Below are 27,080 nucleotides of genomic sequence, written 5' to 3' on the forward strand. Positions count from 1 at the left end.
TTAGCATAGGACAATATTTGGCTGAGATACAACTGCATATCTGGAATCTGAACCTGAAAAAATCAAAACATTGAGAAAATCGCCTTTAAAGTTGTCCAAATAAAGTTTTAGCAATGCACATTACTAATCAAAAATTAAGTTTTGATATATTTACAGTTCAAAATTTACAAAATATCTTAATAGCACATGATCTTTATTTAATATCCTAATGATTTTTGGCATAAAAGAAAAAATAATAATTTTGACCCATACAATGTCTTTTTAGTTATTACTACAAATATACCTGTGCTAATGAAGAATGGTTTTGTGGTCCAGGATCACATATTGTAGTATATCCACTAGTTTAAAATCATATTCATTGCACAATATTGTAAGATGCAGAATTCAACAATAAACACTGTAAAAAAGTTGTATGTTTTACAAAAAAGAAATAATTAAGTGAATTGGTTCATTTTAAGTTACCATAAATTCAAGTTGTGATCTCATTGTAAAATCAGGTTGAAAATTATTAACAAAATCTGTATCATGTATATTCAGGCTATAATAGATAACTTTGCTTCAGTCATGTGTTTAAATCAGCACAATTCACAACAATGTTACACAAGATTTTTGATGACCATCAAAAGTTGTAACTGGACAATCTTTTCTGTTGAACCTTGCAAGGTTTAGTTTATATTTTAAATTAATTCTCTAACACTTATTGGTTATCATTAGGGGTGGGCGATATGTCCAAAATCCTATATCACGATATAAGTAAATTTATTTCACTGTATGATATATCACAATATATTATTTTTGCTTTAAATAAGGTCTTTATGATATCAACATTTTAATACCTTAGAAATGTCATAATTCTTGTCACCAGTGTGAGTATCACAAAAAAAATTAATACTAGGCTAAATAAAAATAAAAATAAATCAACTCAAAAAGCTCACTGAAGACAAGTAAACAGTCAGCGATTAAATAAGAATAATAAACTAATTACAAGAAATAGGACAAAAAACCACAGTACAGTAGAACAAATAAATAAGAAATGCTACATACATAGTTTGAAGTACTCAAATGTATAGAAACACTGCGTATTCTCCACTGTGTACAATAAATATTAGGGGTGGGCATAGATTAATTTTTTTAATCTAGATTAATCTAGATTAAATCTTGGAATTAATCTAGATTAAAATGGCTAATTTGAATTCTGCTGAAGGCAGGGGTTACATGTTACACCGTACTTTTATTTTGACAGGTTGCCGTGAAGTTTCTGTGTATACAGTATGATATGATGCGAGTTTTCTCAAATGAAACGGTAAAAGTGACACTCACAGCAGTTTTGGAGATTGAGTTTATCTGTTCATGTGAGATGCAAATGCCAAAAATTACCGGGAGCGTCACGTGTGTTTCAGTATGCGTGTAGTAAAAGCGCGTCTCCACCATTCATACATACAGCTAGGCAAACGGAACATACCGGATTCATATCAAAACGGTCTTTTTGCATTTCAGTTTTCACATACACTAGTCCATATCGCGATTTGAATTAAGTGACAGACCAACATTTGATTTATGAATCCAAAAAACGACGAATTTACGTGGCATTTCGCGCTATAGTAGATTCGGTTTTTATGAATGGAGGACGAGGAGATCCCGTCTGTGTTTTGGCGGAGGAGACGTAAACGCGCGACCATATTCTATAGTATTTGCTTGGTATACATCCGCGTTAAACTATCAAGGTGAAAGTCATCATAGCTTGCGTAGTTTAGACCCAGCTCCCAACCCAAATTTGAGAATAGATTAACGGCGATATTTTTTTTATCGCCCGATAAGAGTCTCACATTAACGCAGCACGTTAACGCCGATAACGGCCCACCACTAATAAATATATATATTTTTCTATTAAAGTGATTTAGTCAAGAGCAGTGAGAGATTTTCTCTCTGTTGTTGTTTGATTTACATGAATGGCAAACTAGAATATTAGGCTGCTGTCACTTTAAGACCTGCCCTGATTCCTATATACTGTTACATGTATACAACGTCCTCTCGGACAGTGTGAGTATATAGCAAAATTAGTTCTCTTTCGCTGCTGATTGCTTGTTTTTAAACTGCAATGCTTGAAAACATGTGAAAACAATATGTTTTTGTGACCATGTTGCACAGCAATGTCACATGAGAGTTTATAACCGAAATAGAGAGGATAGTCCAAAATCTCTACTGGTTGACCAATTTCTTACTTAGGGTATATCACCCCTAGTCATCATAGTTCTGTGTTGCTTGAGTACAGGCCTACATTTCCCAGAATCCTCTTACATCACAGTGCTCCCTTGACAGCCCATATGTTGATAGAGCTCACATTCAGCCTCATTCTCTTCTATCCTTCCCTCCTGTTCTTTTTTTCATGTATCTACTATCATTTTATCCTTAAACACATGTGTATGTTAGATCTGCACAATTAATCGTTAAAAGATCGCGATCTCGATTCGACCCCCCTCACGATCTTAATCCAGCATTTATACGATTAAGCCAATTACATTTTATTTATATTTTAGAAAACTTTTGCTAGCCTAATTACTGCACAGACTGCTGTGAGCTGATGCAGTAACAGGTTCGCCATTCTCTCCAACATTACATAACCATTTAAAACTCATCTTCAGCACACATTCTGTCAGATGCAATTCTGGCGCCTCTGTCTCAATATACTGTACAACGCGGCATTCATTCACATCAGATGATAACTTAGCAGCAGAGATCCACTCACGCAGCGGCGAAATTTCCACTGGGGACACGCTTTTCAAAATCCCGTTGGTGTCCACCCACTTTCAATTGGTTTTGTTAAAGTAATGTCTTGTATTGCAGAATGCACGCTCAGCGCCGCCGAGAGTTTTGTGGGATCGTTAAAACGAAACCGAAAGCGCATTCAAAAGCTATTTGTGCTTAGAGAGCGACTCCCCAATGCGCGCAAATTAAGCTACTTAAAATATCAAGGCTGTTATTAGTTTGTGGGCTATAATAAGTTGTGTAGTTGTGTAGATAGCTCTGTATCATGCTTGGAAAATGCGGTCTTTATTAGCACTTTGAATATTAAAAGACTTTGATCGTGCCAGATTTATGGACCAGCAGAGCAATGGAACCATATATGAGCATGACGATCCATTAACCCCTCAACTGGTACTCCCATTTTTGAACAGAGACGTGAAAATGAAGAATTGAATCTTAAATCTTTATAATTCATGGACAAGAACATTTAGTAATATGATTTTGATGTACATTTTCCATGTTAATGCAATGTCTGATTTTAAAATGGCATTCCAAAGGATGAATTTTGAAATTAAGTTTTCATATGATGTATCATTTCTTATTATTTCTAATGTTTAATAGGGAAAAAAGGCAACAAGAAAGTCTGTTTGTGAAAAACTTCCTGTTATGAAGTAGATTTTTGAGGTGCACTCTTGTCATAAATTAATCTATGAAACTCTTGTCATAAATTATTTTCCTACATAATTTGTAACACAAAAAAGGTCAAATATCTATTTAGGAGCCTTTCCAACGATATATAGTTTGTCATGATTAGATTAGGATTTATTTGTAAAATGGTGAAGTAAACTTGGGCATCCCACAGAGTGGACGGTGACGGCCATAAAATGTTGATAGGCTAGTGTTTCTAGCTAAGAATTTTTAAAATCGCTTTACTCTGACATAATACCTTTGTATGTTTATTTTCTAATGTTTAATGGTGATTTTTTTTTTGTTTACATTATTACGTTATTTTTCATTACATTTCTTTAAATTTAAAGCAAAGTTTATTTTTGTCTTATTTCACTGCTATTTTACTGCTGTTTGATAACCTAATGTTCAGGGGTAAATCTTTAAAATAAAAAAGTTCTCCAGAATCATGAGAGAATCGTGATCTTTGTTCTGAGCAAAAAAATCGTGATTCTCATATTTTATTCAGAATCGTGCAGCTCTAGTGTATGTATACACATACACACTCTTGCAGAAAGAGGTGTTTTCATAGGGGTGTGTATGTGTGTGTGCTTTTCATCAGGGGTTAGTCTGATAATCCATGCCATCTGTGCCATCTCGATGCCCATTGTGTGCTCTGAACAGAACAAACAGCCTCAACACAGACCGCTGTTACAGCTCAGCATGACAGAGAGACAGTTCAGACAGAGATAGATCAGAGACGAGAGACGGTTAGAGCGACGTCTGTACGACTAAGATCATCTGGAGTCCATGAAAAGGTTCTGACTCTGTTGTTCTTCTGCAGCACATCATGCGGGCATGTTTTCTTGTGTTTCCGGGTCTGTGTTTTGTCTGCTGTCTGTCTCTCTCTTTCTTGGCTGTACCTGACTTTGTCCATATTGGTGGAACACTCTTGCCTTTAGTAGAACAATGTTATGTGATGTTTATTAGAAAATCTATTACTAACCTCATTTTGTTGTGTTGTTGGTCTTATAGGCTTATATGCACAAGCTGTAGATTTGACCTAGAGGCCTAAAGTCATTAAATGATTATTCATCCTTCTGTGTTTTGATCTTTGCCCATCAAGCTGAGACTGGGTTGAGCCAACAGGGCTTTGTGGTGCCACACATAGCTTAATAAGTTGTCCAGTCATATTTTCCTTACAGTAAACTTACACCCTGTTTAATATTAAGCACTGGTGGTTACCCTTTGCCCATAATGGTTGCTCTATCAGACACACTGAAGACACATCTAGGTTATCTGTCATGTTCATACTGGTTTTGAGGTGAAGAGCTTTTTCTGTTTTAACAGCACTTGAAATGAAATTTCTACCACTTAGACAGATTTGGTTGGCTGAATATTTTGGACTTCATGATTTGTCAGTATCCACACATGTCCTAATGTAAGAAAATTCAGAATCTAGCCTATATTAGGGTATAGATCATAGATACATACGTACATCTGTGACTGTGTCATGTTGGTTGATATCAGGATTTATTTCTAAAGAGAAAAACAACAGCTATAATATTAAAGGAATAGTTCACCCATAAATGAAAAATGTTAGTAATTATTCACCCTCATGTCGTTCCAAACCTGTAAAACCTTCAAGATATAAGATAAGATATTTTTTATGAAATCTGAGCGCTTTCTGATCCTGCATAGACAGCAACACAACTACCAAGTTCAAGTCCCAAAAAGGTAGTAAAGGACATTGTTAAAATAATCCATGTGGCATCAGTGGTTCAACCGTAATGTTATTATGCTATGAGAATACTATTTGTGAGCAAAGAAAAGAAAAATAATGACTTTTTTCAACAATTTTCTCTTCTCAGTCTTTCGACAACCTGAGGGTGAGTAATTAATGACAGAATTTTCACTTTTGGGTGATCTATCACTTTAATGACATAAAAGGCTGTTTTAGTTGTACTCATTTAAAGTGAGTACACTTTTATGTCCAGTTTTTTGACACACTTAAGTACAGTATTTGAAAGTGCACTATATAATAAAATTGTATTGTTAATCAATTTTTAATATTAAAGTACATTTCTTCTTTTTTTGTGGTTTAAAGATGTGAACTTACACTACCAGTCTTTTTTTAATGTTTAATTTTTTTAGATATCTTCTGCTCACCAAGCCTGCATTTATTTGATCCAAAGTACAGAAAAAATACAATTTTTAAATATTTTTTTACTATTTAAAATAACTGTTTTCTATTTGAATATATTTAAAAAATATTATAATTAGTGTGTGTGTGTGTGTGTGTGTGTGTGTATATATATATATTATAATAGTAATTTATTCCTGTTATTTATTCCTGTTTTTCCTGTTCAGCATTATTACTCCAGTCTTTAGCGTCAAATATTTTTTCAGGTTTCTTTAATAAATAGAAAGTTCAGAAGGGCAGCATTTATCTGAAATAGAAATCTTTTGTAACATTATAAATGTATTAATTTCTATAAATATACTGACTCAAGCTTTTGAATGGTATAGTGTATAATGTTGCGAAAGCTTTTTATTTCAGATAAATGCGGGTCTTTGGATCTTTCTATTCATCAAAGAATCCTGAAAAGAATTACTTAACTGTTTTAAACAAATTTAGTGCAGTAATGATGCTGAACATTTTGTTTCAGGAATAAATTACATTTTAAAATATATTCAAATAGAAAAAAGTTATTTTAAATAGTAAAAATATTTCAGCATTTTACTGTTTTTGCTGTACTTTGGATCAAATAAATGTAGGCTTGGTGAGGAGAAGAGACTTCTTAACAAAACTTTAAAAATCTTACTGTTCAAATACTTTTGACTCGTAGTGTATTTTGTGTACTTGTAGTGTGTTGGTATTGCATTTAGACTTAATATGTCCAATATATATGTCTAAATGTAATTACAATGTGTATTTAAATACATGACGTACAACTCTAAATAGAGATGACATTAAAGTTTATTGTAGTTTACCATAAATGTGACCCTGGACCACAAAACCAGTCATAAGGTTAAATTTGACAAAACTGAGATTTATACATCATATGAAAGCTCAATAAATAAGCTTTCTATTGATGTATGGTTTGTTAGGATAGGACAATATTTGACTGAGATACATCTATTTGAAATCAGAAATCTGAGGATGCAAAAAAATCAAAAAGACTGAGAAAATCACCTTTAAAGTTGTACAAATTAGGTTCTTAACAATGCATATTACAAATCAAAAAATTACATTTTGTTATGTTTACAGTAGGAATTTTACAAAAAATCTTCATGGAACATGAACTTTACTTAATTTCTTAATGATTTTTGGCATAAAAGAAAAATCAAAAATTTTGACCCATGCAATGTATTTTTGGCTATTGCTACAAATATACCCCAGCGACTTAGGACTGGTTTTGTGGTCCAGGGTCACAAATGATTGTCAGTACATTTGGCATTACACTTTTACCATAAAATTACACTAAACCATAAAACCAAGACAGCTAAAGAAATTACTTAGCTTAAATATGTGCTTAAGTCACATTAAGACACATTAAGGGCAAGATCTTTTGTCAGGATGTCAGGATTAACTAAAGACTATAGAAAAATTAGTGCTAAAAAAGCATGAACACAGTCATTTTTGTGTCTGACCTTATTGCATATGCATTTGTATGAGTTTGCTTTCAGGCACAACATTTATGTGAGGAGAGTATTTAAATGAATCACGTAACATGATTTGAACATGACTAAGGTTGGCGGTAGTCAATTTACTGGTATTTGCGCTATTAAAAGAAGCATGTCTCAAACCAGACGCTAATTTGCACTGCTCTTGGTAGATTGCGCAGGTCATTATGGAAAGGATCCAACTGCGTCTGTGTTTTTTAATGTGCGCACTGTCAGCAGATCAGCCGCAGAACTTTACACTCCCATCGGCGGTTTTATGGGATTGTGCTCTCACGCTGATTTGCCTTGTTTAGTAAATCTGGCCCAAAATGTGTGTGAAAACATTACATTTAGTTTGCACTTAAGTGTATAGTTTTAAAAATATGCTAAAGTGTACTTCTTTTTAACAAGGGATAATATTGAAACAATTTTGTGCGATAATAATTATCATCTTATCAGTATCAAGCAGATTTTCATCACCAGTGCAGGTACAGATTACATTTAGAGGATCTACAGTTATTTCTGCTTTTGCTTAGTGAGTTATAGTCTCAGCCTCAGACGTCACGCCTACGGAACGTTGGCTAAACGTCTGATGCATATGGTACACTTAACTGGAAACACTTCAGGAATGTCGAAGTCGTCATCTGATTAGTTGAATTTGACCGGAATTCCGGGAGACGCGAGTGTCGCGTTTATTTTCGGTCCGCCGGGAAACAAAGCGCAGACTGATTTACTCGGCGTTTTGCTAAAAGGTGCTTATGCAGACGCCATTGTTGTTATACACATTTGCGACGTTTGCGAACAAATTACTGACTTACTGCTTGTTCTCCCTCTTCTTCGTTATCTTTCAATGCTGGTTATTTCAATGACTGACTTGTTTCACGCCAGTCTGTTGTTGTGCACCGAAACGTGACGCTGAACGAAACGAACTGTGATTGGTTGTTTGACATGTTGATCAAACGGTCTTATGGGCGGGCCTTGGCCAATGAAAGCTGCCATGAATTCCAGACCTTCAGCCGTCAGTCTGAAGGTCTGGCTACGCGAGACTAAGTGAGTTATGGTTTGGCTATCATGTTTTTTGAACCTCTGAACTCATTATTAGGATTAATGTTTGTATATCTAGGTCCTGTCTCAGTAAATTGGGTGAGTGTGTTTTGACTGTATGTATACTGTAGTGTATTATGGGTGCTTCATTCTTGACAGGCTTGTTTAATGCACAAAAACTACTGTGTGTGTGTGTGTGTGTGTGTGTTTTGGACTGTCCTTTGCTATTAGCACTCATGCAGTCTCTCACAGGGCTGTGTGTATGGTTTCCATGAAAACACTAATGTGTACTGACAATGTGCTATAGGTCAGTGGTACAGTAGTCATTTGCTGTATCACACATAATGAATAGAGGCAGCGAATAGTAAGTTTAGTCACATACTCTCACAGTAAAGTCAACCACTGCACAGTTTCATTATTATTACTAAGAATTTGGTATAAAAACCATGGCCTGAAACATCAGCAAAACACAGAATACTTGGAATACACGCTCTGGTGGTTAAACCCTCGCACTCATATGTTAAAAGTCGTCATTTAAACAATGACATCACCTTTAGGCACGTGAAATACTAACTGTGCTCGGGCACTACCAATTATGGCTTTTGAAATGAGGTGTGTGTGTGTGAGTTCAGGAAGGGAACTTAACCTTGGGATCCCCTCCTTCACACACTCACAGATGTTTTTGCTAATGTTTCCTTCATTGATATCTGTAGTTGTTGAAGCACCTCCTTGTGTTTAGTTTAGGTACTACAACAACAAATGTAGCACTAAGTGTAATGTAAAGCCATGCTAGTTACATAATAAATGCTCTAACTTACTTTTTAAAGCATGAGTGTTAACTGAACTCTTTTTCTCTCAGATCTGTCGAAGAATCGGTTGATTGACATCCCGTCAGAGGTGTGTCATCTGGTCTCGCTGGAAACGCTGAACCTTTATCACAACTGCATCAAAAGCATTCCTGATACCATCATCAGCCTTCAGTCCCTAACCTGCTTAAACATCAGGTGAGCCACATATAAACACGTTCGCAATGAGATGAATGATATTGAGTTATGTCTATAGGTTTATAATGCATATGGGAAACTGAGAATGTGTGAGTATGTTTAGAATAGCATTCTACTACTAGCATGCTACTAATATTGTTGAGCAGTATGCATACTGTCAATTTTCTGTATGTATTATTTAGATGATTCTTTACTATATTTGCCATGCCATAAAATGCAGTTTACAACCAGAGCACACTGTATGCTATAATTCAGTCTGATTAATTGTTTCCAGTTTGAGAAATGAACCGATTAAGCCTCTGCAATACGATGACTCAGTATGATGACTTTTAGTATACTGACAAAAATGAAGACATTTTTCACAAACTGGATTAAAAATGCAAAATAACCATACTTATCCAAGATGTTCATGTCTTTCTTTTTTCACTCGAAAAGAAATTAAGCTTTTTGAGGAAAACCTTCCAGGATTTTTTTTATCATATAGTGGATTTCAATGGGGATTAATACGTTTAAATTGCAGTTTCAATGCAGCTTCAAAGGGCTTTACATGATCCCAGGTGAGGAGTAAGGGTCTTATCTAGTGAAACGATCTGCCATTTTATTTAAAAAATAAAAATGTATATACTTTTTAACCACAAAGGCTCATCTTCCACTAGCTTGACTTCGTGTTTTACATAGTCACGTTGGAAAGATCACGCGTGATGTAGGTGTAAGTACCGACCCAGTGTTTACAAAGCAAACGTCCAAAGAAAGCCAAACGCCCTTTACAAAAAAAGGTAAAACAAAGATGTCGGGCGATTTTGAAGTTGGGGGAGAAAGTGAGAAGTTTTTCGCCCTACCCTACCTTTTTGAACTGAAGTACACAGACGAAAAATTAACCACACTTGACCTTTCCAACATGATTACATAATGCATACATTTTTATTTTTTAAAAAGAAAATGACCAATCGTCAGCGCTGATAGCCTTGTGGGCAACGCGCCGACATACAGCGCTGTTGTGCTCCGGGCGTCCTGTGTTCGAATCCCGACTTGAGGACCTTTCCCGATCCCGCTCCCTATCTCTCTCCCACTTCGCTTCCTGTCATGTCTGATTTGTCCTATCATAATAAAGGCAAAAATGCCAAAGAATAAATCTTAAAAAAAAAAAAAAATGACCAATCGACCCTTATTCCTTGGCTGGGATCATGTAGAGCCCTTTGAAGCTGCATTGAAACTATAATTTGGACCTTCAACCCATTGGCTCCAACTGAAGTCCACTATATGGAGAAAAATCATGTCATGTTTTAAATAAAAATCGTAATTTTTTTCAGTTGGGATTGTGTAGAGCCTATTGAAGCTGCATTGAAACTGCAATTTGGATTTTTAACTCGCTGTTTTCCATTGAAGTTCACTATATGGAGAAAAATCATGTCATGTTTCCTTAAAAACCTTTTTTTTTTTTTGACTGAAGAAATTGAGAAACATCTTGGATGACATGGGGGAGTAAATTATCAGGAAATTTTTATTTTCCGAAATGAACTAATCCTTTAAAGGAACCGTATGTAGGATTGTGGCCAAAACTGGTACTGCAATCACATTCAAAATACTGTAGAATGGTGTTTCCCCTCCCGCTCCCCCCTGACTCGAGGTTGCCAGCTAAGCTGCAGGAGTAGGCTGCAATAAGGAGCTTCCAACGGCAAGTGACACACAGTAATTTGTTTTTATTCTGTTAATTATGTTTATGCTTCACAAGAGATGTTTTGCGAAGTAATTATGTATCGCAAAAATTTACAGATGGCGATTAGCCAAATATTTCGCAAAGATGTACTGTAATACCACATTTCAGTCGGAACATAGGTTGTTTTCCAACCCTGCTAGTGGTGCGATATAAAGCTTTTTATGAACGCATTTAGCTCGGCCGACCGCGGAAAATCCACTGAGTACTGAAGCAAAGTTAGCCAAACATAGATGAATCTTACCTGTTCAGGAAAAAATTACCAACGAAAGCATCTGTCTTCAAATTCTTCTCCGTTTTCAGCCGTCTCCATCTTTCAAAGGCATATCCTATACCAATCCTTGTTTTATTTCGGACTTTGTCACGACGTATTTCGGTTTCAAAACGAGGTCTTTTTCGTTTCGTAACGTTATACATGTTTAATCCGACACATTAGTATAGCCGCAGCTGTAACAGAGCTGGCAACCCGTCTCACGAAACTCTACTGACTTCGTGATTGGTAGATAGCTGGAGGGTGGAGCCTCAGACCAAAACACAAAACGACAACAATAACATCAGTTGTGGGCTGCAACTCTCACTTTTAAATGACAATATCCTGGCCAGACCACTGTTGTCAGTGATATAAGTATTTGAAATGAACATGATTTCTTAATGTCTAGTGACATTTCAGGGCCATTTTATGATTAACTGACATAAATTTCTTACATATGGTTCCTTTAAGGATACAATACATTAAATAAAATGAGTATATTTAACGTAAAGGTGTGTGTCAAAAGTTTTTGGATATTACTGTTTGAAATGCAATTATTTAGTTGGATATATATCGCAAGTTATGTGGTATACTACAGTATAAAGAAATCTTTTGTCTTTTGACCTTTCTATTTATCAAAGAATCCTGCAAATGATCAAAAAGCATAAATGTTTTTAACATTGATAGTAATAAGAAATGTTTCTTGAGCAGCAGATCAAGCAAGGATTATGTGACACTAAAGACTGGAGTAATGCCTGCTGAAAATTCAGCTTTGCCATCACAGGAATAAACTACATTTTTAAAACTATTCAAATAGAAAACAGTTATTTTAAGTGTAATATTATTCAGAATATTATTGTTTTTATTCTGTTTTTAATGAAATAAATGCAGCTTTGATGAGTGTATTCTTTCAGAAACAAAAAAAAATGTTACTGTCCCCAAACTTTTGAACAGTACTGTAAATATTATGCTAGTATTCATATTCAGACATAGCATAGATTGCATGTTTGTGCGTCAGCAGACCTAACCTAATGTGGTATTTAAATATTTTATTTGCATAAGTGTTTTGAATGAGACCGTGTGAAAAACTGTGTATTTTTAAAATCGACTAGTTGGTGCGTGGTTTGAATGACTAGTTGATTAGTTGATCTTAAAAGATCAGTTCACTTCCAGAATAAAAATGTCCTGATATTTTACTCACCCCCATGTCATCCAAGATGTTCATGTCTTTCTTTTTTCAGTCGAAAAGAAATGAAGGTTTTTGAGGAAAACATTCCTATGTTTTTCTCCATATAGTGGACTTCAATTGCGATCAACGGGTTGAAGGTCCAAATTGCAGTTTCAATGTAGCTTCAGATGGCTCTAGGAGGAGTAAGGGTCTCATCTAGTGAAACAGTCTGCCATTTTGTAACAAAAAATGTATATACTTTTTAGATTTTTATTCTGGAAGTGAACTAATCCTTTAAGAGAACCCCATATAACTAGGGTCCACCAGGTTGTTTATAAAGATGTGTGCTTTAATAATTGTGACCCTGGACCACAAACCAGTCATAAGGGTAATTTTGTTTAATAAATACACTTTCCTTAGATGCATGTTTGTTAGGATAGGACAATATTTGGCTGAGATGCTTTTTGAAAATCTGAAATCTGAGGGTGCAAAAAAAAAGTTGTCCAAATGAAGTTCTTAGCAATTCATATTACTAATCAAAAACTAAGTTTTGATGTATTTATGGTAGGAAATTTACAAAATATCTTCATGCAACATGATCTTTACTTTTGGCATAAAAAAAAAAAAAAAAAATCGATCATTTTGACCTGCAATGTATTTTTGGATATTGCTACAAATATACCTAGCTACTTAAGACTGGTTTTGTGGTCCAGAGTCTCATTTATGGTAATTAAAATACCTGAATAGTGTTATATAATTAGCTTTTAGATACAGTACATATACAGCCCAAGTGCACAACATATAACATACACCACTGAAGTGAACCAAATAAACATGTTTTTTCCCTCTGGCTGTCCTTCCTGCTTCTGTTAAATGTAAATCCATTCACACACACATAGACTGTCCCTCTGTTTGGGTTTTCTCTCTCCAGCCAAATGTCTCCTGCAGAAGGCCTGATATTCACACTGAGTTAATTAGCGATGGAATTTGTTTTGTAAGAAGTTAATGAAGCAGTAAGCTCTTAACGGTTGAGAAGAGTGAACATAAACTGGAGATGAAAAATCAAGCAGAAAAACCAAGTGAGATCATGAAAAATGGATGAAAGATCATCAGAATATGGAATTGCCAAAAGAAAACAAAAAGACTTGCGCACAGATTTATGTTTTCCTCTAGGTCAGCACACACGCACACACAGTTGAACAATTGTATTTGTCTGTCATCCTCTAGTCATAACAGGCAAAGTTAGTCTAGCTATTACTTCTCATGAACTTGTGAACAATTCCCCGCAGCCAGTCTTTTTCCTGTTTAATGTCATGCAGATAGAAATGATGAAGTGTTACAGGAAGGCTAGGGTGCACACATGACCAAGGAAAACAGAATATTTATTATTTAGATTTGAAAATCAGTCTTTTATGAGATAATATTGCACATTCACCTCTCTTCAGTGCTACAATTGAACAGTAATAATTTAATTCTATTGAATTTATATACGTTTTGAGTAATGTATATGTGTGAAAATGCTTTGATTTCATTTATGTTTATTTTTCTGTTACATATTAATATATTATATATATATATTTGAAATTGTAATTATTTAGATAACCTGTGTGTTCCAAACAAAAAGAAACAATAGTGCATTGGATTTAAAAGTACAGCAATAAAATAGAAACAAAGTAATATAAGAAATGTCAAAGACAAATGTCCCTCATAAAGGAAATCATAATAAAAGATCAAAGACAAATAAAAAAGATTACAGAGGTTGCAGCACAAAAGTTTTTAAAAAAGAAAGACAAAATAAATACAATTAAAAATATGACACCAATAATTGTTGAAAATGGGCGTCAAATCGTGCGACTTATACGGGAATGGTGTTCCCCGACTTTTATAAGCGATCGGGGGTACGATGATGTCACACGGGGTAATAATTCGGCCCCAAAATCCCATAGACAACGCATTGCGACCAACTTTGACGGGACGTAGCGCCAAGCAAGAATTTCGTAGAAACACGTGATTCGCCACATCTGGAGAGGCTATCAAGCTGTGCGAGAAGACACCTCGCAATGGGGAAAAAGTTGTACCCCTGGGGTGCAAGAGCTCTCCAAATTTGCCCCATTGACTTACTATGCTGAGGGACGTCCCATGAAAACCCATGGTAATTTACATAGGGATATTGCATTGAACATAACTCTGCATCACAGTATCATAGAGACATGGGGGCATATATTATCATAGAGACAATTATTGCTACAAGTAAAAAGTTTTTATTTTTACAAATAAATAGAATTTGTCATCATTCTTGACAATTTCTCTGTATGTAAAGTATAATGTTCACCAACTCATTTAACCAAATTCTTGTATTTAGTACAGATGTTTTTTAAAGGAGTCTCTTCCGCTGACCAAGCCTGCATTTATTTGATCCAAAGTACACCAAAACAGTAAAATTGTAAAATTTTAAAATAGATGTTTTCTATTTGAATATATTTTAAAGTGTGATTTATTCCTGGGATTTCAAGGTCACATGATCCTTCAAAAATCATTCTAATATTCTGATTTGCTGTTCAAAAACCAATTATTATTATGTTAAAAACAGCTAAGTATAATTTTTTAGGTTTATTTGATTAAAAGAAAATTCAAAATCTTACTGTTCAAAAACTTTTGACTGGTGGTGTATATCCCTATTTTTCTTTTTATTTAACATCTATGATGTTTACTTTTTTCCCACAAATCTAAAACCTCTATATCCAGGTTCAAATTAAATTTTGATTCCTGTATTTACCCTCACTTATTAAATCGATAAACAAATGTGAACTGTGATTGACCAATCAGAATGAAGTTTTCCAGATAAATTCTTCTGCTTGAGGAGTAGCATTAAGAAAGATGCTGTAACATGTTTGTTTTATCGTTGCGGTGCTGTAGCCGGAACCAGCTGTCAGTGCTGCCAGCGTGCGTGTGTGGTCTTCCTCTGCGAGTGCTCAACGCCAGCAATAACAAACTCAACGCACTTCCAGAAAGCATTGGCCAGCTCACCAGTCTCATGGAGCTGGTAAGTTTAAGCATGTGTGCTGTACCTCTGATGTCGGCATATGAATGAGATTTTTGTAATACTTGCTTTGTGTTTTACGATTATATTACCCTGTCGACTCAACCTTTATCGACTTAGCTCATATATGCTTATATTGAATGTACTGCTTCGAATGTTCTCTTTTAGTCTTTTTTTCTTCTGATCTCTTTTGTAACTATAAATGAGAACATACACAGCCCAGGTTTGTGGGGTTATGCCAGGTGGGAAGTTGGCCCTCATATAATAGTACAAACAAGCACTTAGTTAGAGTGAGTGTAATGAAAGCTTTGAGCAGAAGCTTGTGTTTAAGAGGGTAAACATGTAACTCTATCTTTTTCTCATCAGGATGTAAGCTGTAATGAAATCACAGCTCTTCCACGCCACATTGGCCAACTCAAAGCTCTGAGGGAACTCAACGTGCACCGAAATCTTCTCTGTGTTCTGCCAGAGGGTGAGTCTGCAATCAGTGTGTGTGTGTGTGTGTGTGTGTGTGTGTGTTTGAGTCCCTTCTACACCCCTACACCCTTCTTATCTCAGCAGAAATGCTTTCAGCTTCTCTGACAGCTTCACCTCGATAACTACTCATCACATTACCAATAAAAACTTCCTCCGGTAGCTCCAGAGCTGCAGGAAATCTGGCCCTTGTTTGACCACCTTATTCAGCCTCCTTATTCAGGCCTCTCTGTGTCATGAATTAAAGTGAGGATAGTTCACCCAAAAATAAGATTCTGTCATCATTTATTCTCCCTCATGTCATTTTAAACCCATTTAAGTTTCATTCATCTTCAAACCGCAAATGAAGACTATTAATGAAATCTGAGAGATTTTGGCCTTCCACTGCAACCAAAACTTTGATGCTTTAAAATGTTCATAAAGCAACAATAATACTAAAGATGGTGATGACAATAATATGTTGTGATGATGGTAACAGTGATATCAATAATATTAACAGTAAAAATAATAATAATTATAATAATAAAAATTATAATATTCTGATTTGCTGCTCAAAAAAAATAATAATAATAATTATAACTTAAATGTCTTTATCATTATTTTTGATCAATTTAAAATATCCTTGCAAAATAAAAGTATGAAAAAAATATATAAATAAAAAAGAAACAAAGAAAAAAGAAATAATAGATGTTTCTTAAACAGCAAATCAGCATATTAAAATTATTTCTGAAGGATCATGTGACACTGAAGACTGGAGTAATGATGCTGAAAATTCAGCTTTGAAATCACAGGAATAAATTACATTTTAGAAAAATATTCAAATATAAAACAGTTATTTTAAACAGTAAAAATATTTCAAATGTTTACTGTTTTGCTGTACTTTGGATCAAATAAATGCAGGCTTGGAGAGCAGAAGAGACTTTTTAAAAATCTTACTGCTCAAAAACTTTTGACTGGTAGTGGATATAAACACTGATCAATGCACATACATAAAGTACATTAAATATGATAAATAGAAGCTCAAACATACTTTTTAGGTTTGTTCTTGTATTTCAAGCAAGCATGTTGGCATTTCCACAAGAACCAATGAGGTTTGTTTTCAATTCATATGGATTATTTTACCATGTACTCATGTATTTTTAATGCGTTAAAGTTTTGTGGAGACACACACTCTTAGGTTTCAATAAAAAATATCTTCATTTTAGTTTGGAAGATGAAAGAAAGTTATACATGTTTGGAATAACATAAGGTTGAGTAATTGATGACAGTTTTCATTTTATTGTTTGAACTATTCAAACATTTAAAATTCAAAATACTGAACATCTAATCCTTTTACTAAAAGTAGTTTTGAACTCTGTTTCTCATTCAAGTCACTGCATCTTTCCTTCATCAAGTCATTCAGTGAGCAATAATTTTGGAATAACATTCACTAGATATTGTATCAAAGCCAAATAAAACCCTCATCCTCATGTTGTACTTATACAAACATATAAACAAACATTAACACAACACTCTTATAAGTTGTTCTTAGTAAAGTCTAACATAGAGTGCCAAGAACATGCAGTGTGGGTGTGTTCCTTTAAATAACAGTGGGAAAACGTTTAGTGTTGTTCATGCTAAAATGCTTGTGTGAGCCAAGCATTGTCCGAAACATGTGGCTGGAGTTATATCAACAGCTTACCTTGGCAATAAAAAGTCTGTAGCTAAGATTTTGCAGCTCAACTAATTATTCAGCTAAATTATGCTGGCAGGTTATGAAAAATAGGATTTGTAATGGTCTCTCCAATCACGCTGTGCCAAAATGACCTCATGGAGCTGAAGCATTAATAAAGACTGCTGAGAGATCTGCTGATCATTTAGTTTTTAACTTTGATTCACTGCTGTCTTTTAGTAAACGAGGCCAGTAAATAACATTTAGAAATCACTGTTGAAATCCAACAAATAAAAAAAGGTATTTTTATGTAGCTGTGTTTTTATCTGGATTTGAGATGATATAGACTGATGTAAGCTTTTTACTATCGACCTTCCAAATGCTGAATGTCTCTTATTTGCTTTTCAAGAGCTGTTGTGTGCATGTTTTACTGTTTACCTGTTGTTTTTTATATTCTTGCAGCCCCCTTGTTGTGAAATATATTCACTTTTAATGTGGCTAATAATAATTTTGTGTATATGTTTTAGATTTGGCAGATTTACCCCTGGTCAAGTTCGATTTCTCCTGTAATAAGGTTTCTACTATTCCTGTCTGCTATCGAAAAATGACCCAGCTCCAATCACTACAGCTGGAGAACAATCCACTTCAGAGTCCTCCTGCACAGGTAACACACACAAATACTCATATTTCATTCTTCAGTTCTCTCACAACTGCTTCTGACTTTTTTTTTTTTTTTGCTGCTTTCAGATATGCATGAAGGGCAAGATTCATATATTTAAATACCTCGCCATGGAGGCATGTCGTAGTGACAAGATGGCTGATGCCTTGTACCTTCCTGTCACAGACCGCCTCAGCTTGACACGACCCACAAATGGGAGGTCAGTCCTCATGATTATATAGTAGCATCAAGTAGATTGAATTAAATCGTGTTTGAATGAATAAAATTGTGATATATACAGTACCAGTCAAAAGTTTTTGCACAGTAATATTTTTAATATTTAAAAAAAAAAAGTCTGCTCACTAAGTCTGCATTTATTTGATCCAAAATACAGCAAAAGCATTAAAATTGTAAAATATTTTTACTATTTAAAATAACTGCTTTCTATTTGAATATATTTTAAAATGCAATTTATTCCTGGGATCAAATCTAAATTTTCAGCATCATTACTCCAGTCTTCTGTCACATGATCCTTCATATATTTAAAACAGTTGAGTACATTTCTCAGGATTCTTTGATGAATAGAAAGATCCAAAGATCAGCATTTATCTAAAAATGTGTTTTTGTAAAATTAGACACTATACCATTCAAAAGCTTGGAGTCAGTTTTTTTTTTTTCTGGGTGTTTATAGAAATGAATGCTTTTATTTAGCAAGGATGCTTTAAATTGATCAAAATTAACATTTAGAATGTTACAAAAGATTTCTGTTTTAGATAAATGCTGTTCTTTTGAACTTTCTATTCATCGAAGAAACCTAAAAAAAATCTACTCAGCTGTAGATTATTATAATAATAATAAATGTTTTTGAGCAGCAAATCAGAATATTAGAATGATTTCTGAAGGATCATGTGACTGGAGCAATGAAGCTAAAAAGTCAGCTTTGAAATCACAGGAATAAATTATGTTTTAAAATATATTCAAATATAAAGCAGTTATTTTAAATAGTACAATTTTTTTTACTGTTTTTGCTCTTCTTTGGATCAAATAAATGCAGGCTTGGTGAGCAAAAGAGACTTCTTCAGAAAACATCTTTCCATTAAAAAAACAAATCTTTGACTGGTATTTGACTGGTATTGTCATAAAATTATGTATATTTACTTCATAGTTATAGTAATAGTTTATAGTTATAGTTTCCACTGTCAAAACCAATGTCCTTTAATTCATTTGCCCTTGATCTTATATAAATCTTTATATAATATGAATATTTGTCAAAATAATCAACATATATATTTTTTAAACCAAGTCGTGCACCTCTAAATGGGTGTATAAAAAGATCTGAATGTAGATTACAGTGTGGAATCTCAAAAAAATCCAGGTCGGGTGTGTATGTGTGTTGGCTGTCATTATCATCCTAATCTCAGGGGAATCCTTTTAATAGACTGCAGGGGGTCACTCTTCTGAGGAAGAGAGAGAGAGAAAGACTGAAAGACTTCTTTCCCTTTCTCATATGAGAGACATAGGCTGCTTCTCTCTCTCTTTCTGTCCTACGCGACCCTTGTTAACTTCTAACCACCTTCTTCCTTCTGTCTCAGCACTGAGGACATTGATCAGCACAAGAAACTTGACAGTGACTCTGGGGTGGGCAGTGACAATGGAGACAAACGCCTTTCTGCTACAGAGGTCAGTCTGTGTGTGTGTGTGTGTGTGTGTGTGTGTGTGTCTGTTTGAGTACAACAGAAGAGCCTGACTGTGTTGTCTGTGTCCTTTAGATATTTGCATGTCTAATTTCACATATTTTCATCAGTGTTGCAAATTTACATTATTACATTGTTAAAGTTTACTTATGGCCGGGCTGCAGTAAAACTCAATTGTATGCTTGACGGGACAAAGGTCTGATCTGGTATCTGCCGTTATCATGGACTGTGGCATACAGTGTTAGTGTCACATCAGTTGTAGTTGTAATACACTGTTTTAACATTGGGACAGGACAGTATGTCAGTGGTTCGGTTTCTCTGTAGCTCCACCCATAGTGAATTCGCATTGGTCCAAAATCCCGCTCAAAATAGCTGTATGTTAAATATTATCTATAGTCTGATTGGCTGTTACTGCACCATTTTGCAGAGCATTTTCACTTTCTATGTGAACAGATAAATTACTTGACGCTGTAAATTTGTGACATGCTTAATGATGAAAATAGTAGTAGTAATAATAATGCTAAAACAAATTATATATTATTTTTATTAAACTTAAAGTTTGCTTTTTAAGGTACTATACACAGTAAAAATAATAATAATAAAAATAATAGAAGATCAATATGCATCAATATAAATTTTCAAATATAGATACAAATCAATGCTTTTAAGCTGTAAATGCTGTTCAAAAGTTTGGGATCAGTAAGATTTTTTATGTTTTTTAAATAAGTTTCTTATGCTCATGAAGGCTGCATTTATTTGATTAAAAATGTAGAAAAAAATCTAAATAATTTCTGTATTAAAAGCAAAATTTTCAACATCATTATTCCAGTATTCAGTGTCACATGATCCTTCAGAAATCATTTTAATATGCTGATTTATTATCAGTGCTGGAAACAGTTGTGCTGCTTAATATTTTTTGGAACCTGGGATACTTTTTTTCGGGATTTCTATGATAAATAAAAAGTTAAAAAGAACATCATTTATTTAAAATAGAAATCTTTTCTAACAATACACACTACCATTCAAAGGTTTGAGGTCAGTAATTTTTTTTTTTTTTTTTTTAAAGAAATTAATACTTTTATTCAGCAGGGATGTGTTAAATTGATTAAAAAAAAAAAAAGAGAGAAAAGATTTATATTTTAAATAAATGCTGTATATTTTAAATATATTTTATACATCAAAGAATCCTGAAAAAAAAGAATCACAGGTTTAAAATAAATATTTGGCAGCACAACTGTTGCCAACATAGATAATTCTAATAATAAATCAGCATATTAGAATTATTTCTGAAGGATCATGTGACACTTAAAGGAACACTCCACTTTTTTTGGAAATAGGCTCATTCTCCAACTCCCCCTGAGTTAATAAGTTGAGTTTTACCGTTTTGAAATCCATTCAGCCGTTCTCCTGTTCTGGCCATATCACTTTTAGCATAGCTTAGCATAGATCATTGATTCCTAGACCAATAGCATCGCGTTCAAAAATGACCAACGAGTTTCGATATTTGTAGTTTGCTGATGTAATAAGGCTGAAGCAGGAGCAGTAATACCACGCAGCACATGTGCAAATGCTAAACTAGCTGGGAACTCATTTCTGATAATACTCCGCCTGCTTCAGCCATATTACGGCAGCAAACTTCCTTGACTATTACGCCGGAATGGAAGTGTAGTTCCTAATCTTATCAGCCTAGAAACTCGCAGCTTTGCATTTCCACCGGTCTTAGTACACGATATAACTACAGAAGAGTCAAGTTTTAAATACAACAAATATGGAAACTCGTTGGTCATTTTTGAACGCGATGCTATTGGTCTAATAGGATTCAATGATCTATGCTAAGCTATGCTAAAAGTGATATCGCCAGAACAGGAGAACGGCTGAATGGATTTCAAAACGGTAAAAATCAACTTATTAACTTGGGGGGAGTTGGAGAATGAGCCTATTTCCAAAAAAAGTGGAGTGTTCCTTTAAGACTTGAGACACATAGGCCCGGTTTCACAGACAGGGCTTAGACTAAGCCAGGATTTGGCCATAGTTCAATTAGGGCATTTAAGTAATTTTTATAAATGTGCTTAGAAAAAAAAAACATTACTGGTGTGCATCTTCAGACAAAACAAAGGCACTGCTATATTTTAAGATCAATCAGTGCAAGTTTCTTTCAGCTGAAACAGCTCAGACTTACATTTTAGTCTAGGACTAGGCTTAAGCCCTGCCTGTGAAACCGGAGGTTAATGGCTGATGAAAATTCAGCTTTGCATCACAGGAATAAATTATATTTTAAAGTATGAAAAATATGAAAATAGTATGAAAATGGAAACCATAATTTCATATTATTTTAACATTTCACAATATTGCAGTTTTTTTCTCTGTATTTTTGATTAAATAAATGCAGCCTTGAAGAGATTTCTTTACAAAACATTACAAGTCTTAATGATTTAAAACATTTGAACGGCAGTGTATGTGAAAATAAATGTCAAAATAAGACTATAACATTTATTTTTTAAGGCTAAAATTTGTGTATAGTTCTGTGTGTACTAGTAAGTCTTGGCTTGATGTGAATTCAGTTAGTTTGCTAGCATGCTGTTTTTCTCAGTGAAATATCGGTAGACAATGTCATAAAGTCTTCTCTCTTTTTCAAATAGAATCTCTTTTAAAAAATGCTCAATCAGGCTTTCAACTATAATTCTTTCATATAATTAGAGATACTAATTGAGACTTGTACATGTTTAATCCACGCTTTTCGTTTAATCAATGGCTGTTAGAATCTTTTAAAAATACAATTTTAGCACAATTCAGTTATACAACCTACACATTTTTAAACATTGTACAGTGTATTTTTTGCAATGTTTGTCGAGGTGCTGTTTTAGATCATGTGTTTTTGTGTTCCAGCCATCAGATGAAGACAGCCTCAGCTTGAATGTGCCCATGACCAACATCACAGAGGAGGAGGGCTTGAGCAAAGACGACTCCAGTGAACACATCAGCGCTCTGACAGGTGCTGCCCATACGCGCAAGCACACCCTCACATGTGTGGACAGGATATTAAAGACCTGTAAAGGAAAACATCCTCTTACTAGGCTGACACAACATTACAGCGATACTGCAGACAGTGTGTATGAGACCCAGGTTAAGCCCAGGGGAGGCTCCCGGAGAGGAAGTGTGGATACTGGCTGGGAAGTCAGTGTCAGCACATAAGGAGAATTAAGGGAGGAGGAGATGAAAACCGAGAACATTGCAGGAAGAGTGAAAAAGTGTATGTGTGCTGTGCTTTAGAATGTGTGTGACTGCTAAGCTGATGGGAGGGTCCTTTAGTCTTTAAACTTTCAATAAGATTTACTCGACATGTCCACTTTGTGTCTGCATGTGTGAATGAATGTGTACACGTGTGCAGTTCATTCTAGAAGAACACTACAACACTTGATCTTCTTTAGGTTTCTGTTTGTTTTCAGTTAAAGGAATGTTCCAGTTTTCAAATTAAGTATAGAGCAAACATGACAGTGATTTAGTTTTATGTTTTAATGCAAACATTGCATTAGAGTAAGTCACTTACATTAACAGGCAATTGTAAGCTGTTTAGATTCATTATTAGTGTCAGTGAAAACAATTTCACATAGTCAGTAAAATAACTTGCCATATTTGTTTATGTTTGTGTGTTTGTGTGTTCGGTAGGAGACAGAAGTTCGTCGGAGTCTCTCAAAGAGCATCTGGTCTATCGAGACTCGACCCTCAGTTCACCATTCGTCAACTATATCAAAGTGAGTGTGTTAAAAATTGTTCTTTTTCATGATCTGTCATAAGTGTGTTGGTATTAAGAGCTGGAAATCCAGCACAATGAGGATCAAGAGGTTTTACTCCACCCAGGCTAGTTTAGATTAGTTTCATGCACATTTTCCAATCTCGCTTTCATTACACTGTTATCTTTTTGCTACTTAAAAGGTGCTGTGCTGAAGCCAGATTAAGCTGTTGTTTTTTTGAAAACTAAACTTGGTGTGCACATTATCCTGACCAAAACTCTGACGTTAGCAGTTTCTGGTTTAAGACCAACAGATTTTTGAGGCCAACTCAACGCCACATTTTCTGCTTAAATTGTGCGGATTAGTTCCACTTGGCACTGGCACCAAGGTAGCCCAATGTCCACAATAATATATTCACTCATGACTTCTTTTGTAGTTGTTTGTGACTTAATGGATAAGGATTAATAATATAAAAAAAATATAAATACATGAATAAAAAAAAAAAAAATCTGTATTTTTTACTTTTGCCCAATTTCTACCGAATAAAATATTCTAGAGCTTGACATAACTACAAGAAATGATATTAGTAAATTGTATAAAAATGCCCATGGAGACTTATTTTAATATATTTATATATTTTAATCATTTCTACATTTCCAGGAAATCACATAAATCGCATATAAAATCTTATATGATCCATACTACAGAATTGGTTCAAAGTCACAGTTAGAAAAGTCTTGAAAAAAAGATTTCCACAAATTTTGTATGTTTGCAAATTGTATAATATCCAAGGTACACATTTCTAGTAATTGTGCAGATAATTCATATTGTATTTATGTTTATGTATATATGTTTTAGAATATTCGTCCTCTCCCCAAATTTGTCACTACTGAAACACAATAATATACACTTTATTAAGAAGGGTTATATTGACCTATTAAGATTTTGCTTATATCTCTCTTGTAAATATATTTATTTTCTATTTTATTCTAAAGTTTTCTGAGGTAAATCAATAATTACAATTTTAACAATATTTTAAGTGTGATTTATAAGATTTGTTGTATTTGTTGGATTGTTGTAAATCCAATGTTTCTTTTTAAAAGGGAAAAGGTAGATCATACTGATTTCAAACTTAAGGATATACACTGAACCAAACACTATCATAACAACTTAGTTGATAATTCAGTATACTTTATTTCTGACAAAACATCCCATGTTTTGGTAGTGGCAGTAATGTTTTGATAGTGACCAAATCGCATTACAGAATTTTAACCCACAAACTAAAACACTACTAAAACATACTAAAGTACAACAAAAAATCACATAACTGTACTGAAATTTAGTTTATTTCCCCCAAATAAAGGATTATGTGTTTACTTCTGTTACTACTGAAACCATGATGACATGTTTTGGTCGTGACTGTTTTGGTAGTGATAATTTTAGATGCTTTTGATCTCGCTCAAAGATGCTAATCAGCACATGGTTAGCTGGCACAGTTCTGAACAGTTGTACACATAAAAACGAAATATTATGGAATAACTCCCAAAAAAGTGTTTAATTATAAAAAATGGTGTCTTCAAAGTTACAGATTTTTCATACTTTTGAACACATTTACCTCAAAATGATGGAGCCTGTCTACTTACCATATACAGTAGCTATGAGAGAGAGGGACATAAATATTTCCTGATCATAAATGTAGGGGTGTAGTTAAAATCAGTCTCAGCCAATGGACTAAAACATACACTGTTTCGGTAGTGACATGAAAATGTGGGACACATAAAATAAAATAAATATTTTTTTTAAATTTAATCTAAAAGATATTTTTAAAAACAACAATGGAATAAAATTATTTCAATATCATTTTCACAAGTTCTGGTTCAGGACAGCCACCTCCCAATTGAAAGTACTCACTAAATGATGATTTATATATATGTTAAGCTTTCTGATAAGTTTCAACAGATCAGAAAATAATCTAAATAAACATCTAAGATTTAAATGCTTTTTAAATGTGTTTTTTGGTTGTGGGACAGCAGTTTGGACAAATTCTGTGGAATGGCCCAAATATTCAGATTTTCCAAGACTGTGGGAATTCTGTTTTTTCAGAGACAAAGCATAATTGTTTTTAGGTTATTTTAATTCTTATTTAATCTCATTTTAAATCATTTAAATCATTTTAGGACTCTTTGAAAACCACTGCTCTAAATAGAAAAGAGGCATGTGAAACTTGCTCTGAAAGATTCACGAGAAAACAACCCACTTTACAGAATATTGTGGGCCGATCTGGTTTGAAACTGTTTTGATCTGTTTTTTGTTCATTATGTTTACTTTGTACTGTTTTTCTTTTTATTTAATGTTGGCTGTTTCCCATTAGAGTTGTACTGTTTTAGTTTGAGCCCCAGCTGGAGCATTTTAACCGTCTTTTCTCTTTAATACAATATTGATCTTTTGGTCTTCTCTTTCCTGCCTTTATCTACCGTATATCTGCCTCTCTTGGCATAGCGCTGTATGTTCCAGTAACTGTTAGGTTATCTGATAACATCTCATTGCATCATTGGATTGGCGCAGACAGTGTTTATTTGTGCATTAGCAGTTCCCTTGTGAAGTAATCCACGTCTAGAGGGACATTGTGCGTATAAGGGTGTGTGTGTATTCCCATCTGTGTATGCGTCACCCTCAGACAGGCAGTGGTGGATCTGGTTGATTTTAAATTCTAGCCAATTGGGCCTTTAGCCTGTAGTCACATGACAAAGTTTGCAGCTGGAGTTGATGTGTGTGTGTGTTTGTGTGTGTGTGTGTGTGTGTGTGTGTGTGTGTGTGTGTGTGTGTGTGTGTGTGTGTGTGTGTGTGTGTTTGAAGGGTCGAGGAGCTGATTTCGATGAACCCCTCAGGATAGAAGAAGACACCAACTGGGCTTCAGAACAAACGTATGTTTATATCATCCTGTTTTTTTTTTGCCTGTATCTCTCTGTTTCTGTCTTTCTTTTTTGAATTGTTGTGTCCTTTGAATTTGGTCACTAGTCTTAAGTAGCATAGGAATATTTGTAGCAATAGCCAAAAATACATTGTATGGGTCAAAATTATCTTTTTTTTAATGGCAAAAATCATTAGTATATTAAGTAAAGATCATGTTCCATTGAGATTTTTTTGTAAATTTCCTACCGTAAATATATCAAAGCTTAATTTTTGATTGGTAATATGCAATACTAAGAACTTTATTTGCACAACTTTAAGGGCAATTTTCTCGATATTTAGATTTTTTCTGAATTTTCAAATAGTTGTATCACGGTCAAATGTTGTCCTATCCTAACAAACCATGCATAAGTAGAAAACTTATTTATTTAGCTTTCAGATGATGTATACATTTCAGTTTTTCAGTTTTTATTTCAGGAAAATTAACACTTATGACTGTTTTTGTGGGCTATATTCATATGTACTATGTTACTGGGTCCAACAGGTCAAAGGTTAATATGATCAACCAGTTAAAGGAAGCTGTCGAGATGCTACAGGATCCTAACAGGTAGGAAAACAGGTGATGGCTGGGATGGGAGGATTTTTGTTGCAAAGTCATGTTTATT

At 34.3% G+C, this 27,080-nt stretch overlaps 1 protein-coding gene across 6 annotated transcripts in view; it reads left to right on the top strand.

The window, feature by feature from the left end:
* The window catches only part of lrch1 (leucine-rich repeats and calponin homology (CH) domain containing 1), a 70,171-nt gene that overhangs the window by 15,209 nt on the left and 27,882 nt on the right, over positions 1 to 27,080 (top strand). For all 6 annotated transcript variants that reach the window (XM_073846335.1, XM_073846337.1, XM_073846331.1 and 3 more), the window contains exons 2-11: positions 8,981 to 9,125; positions 15,174 to 15,300; positions 15,664 to 15,769; positions 17,950 to 18,086; positions 18,170 to 18,300; positions 19,673 to 19,760; positions 22,661 to 22,766; positions 23,441 to 23,526; positions 26,362 to 26,429; positions 26,960 to 27,022. In XM_073846335.1, the coding sequence (XP_073702436.1) occupies positions 8,981 to 9,125; positions 15,174 to 15,300; positions 15,664 to 15,769; positions 17,950 to 18,086; positions 18,170 to 18,300; positions 19,673 to 19,760; positions 22,661 to 22,766; positions 23,441 to 23,526; positions 26,362 to 26,429; positions 26,960 to 27,022 (1,057 nt within the window). The remainder of the gene's footprint in view (positions 1 to 8,980; positions 9,126 to 15,173; positions 15,301 to 15,663; positions 15,770 to 17,949; positions 18,087 to 18,169; positions 18,301 to 19,672; positions 19,761 to 22,660; positions 22,767 to 23,440; positions 23,527 to 26,361; positions 26,430 to 26,959; positions 27,023 to 27,080) is intronic.

The sequence above is a fragment of the Garra rufa genome, chromosome 8, assembly GCF_049309525.1.
Source record: "Garra rufa chromosome 8, GarRuf1.0, whole genome shotgun sequence".
Classification (NCBI taxonomy): domain Eukaryota; kingdom Metazoa; phylum Chordata; class Actinopteri; order Cypriniformes; family Cyprinidae; genus Garra; species Garra rufa.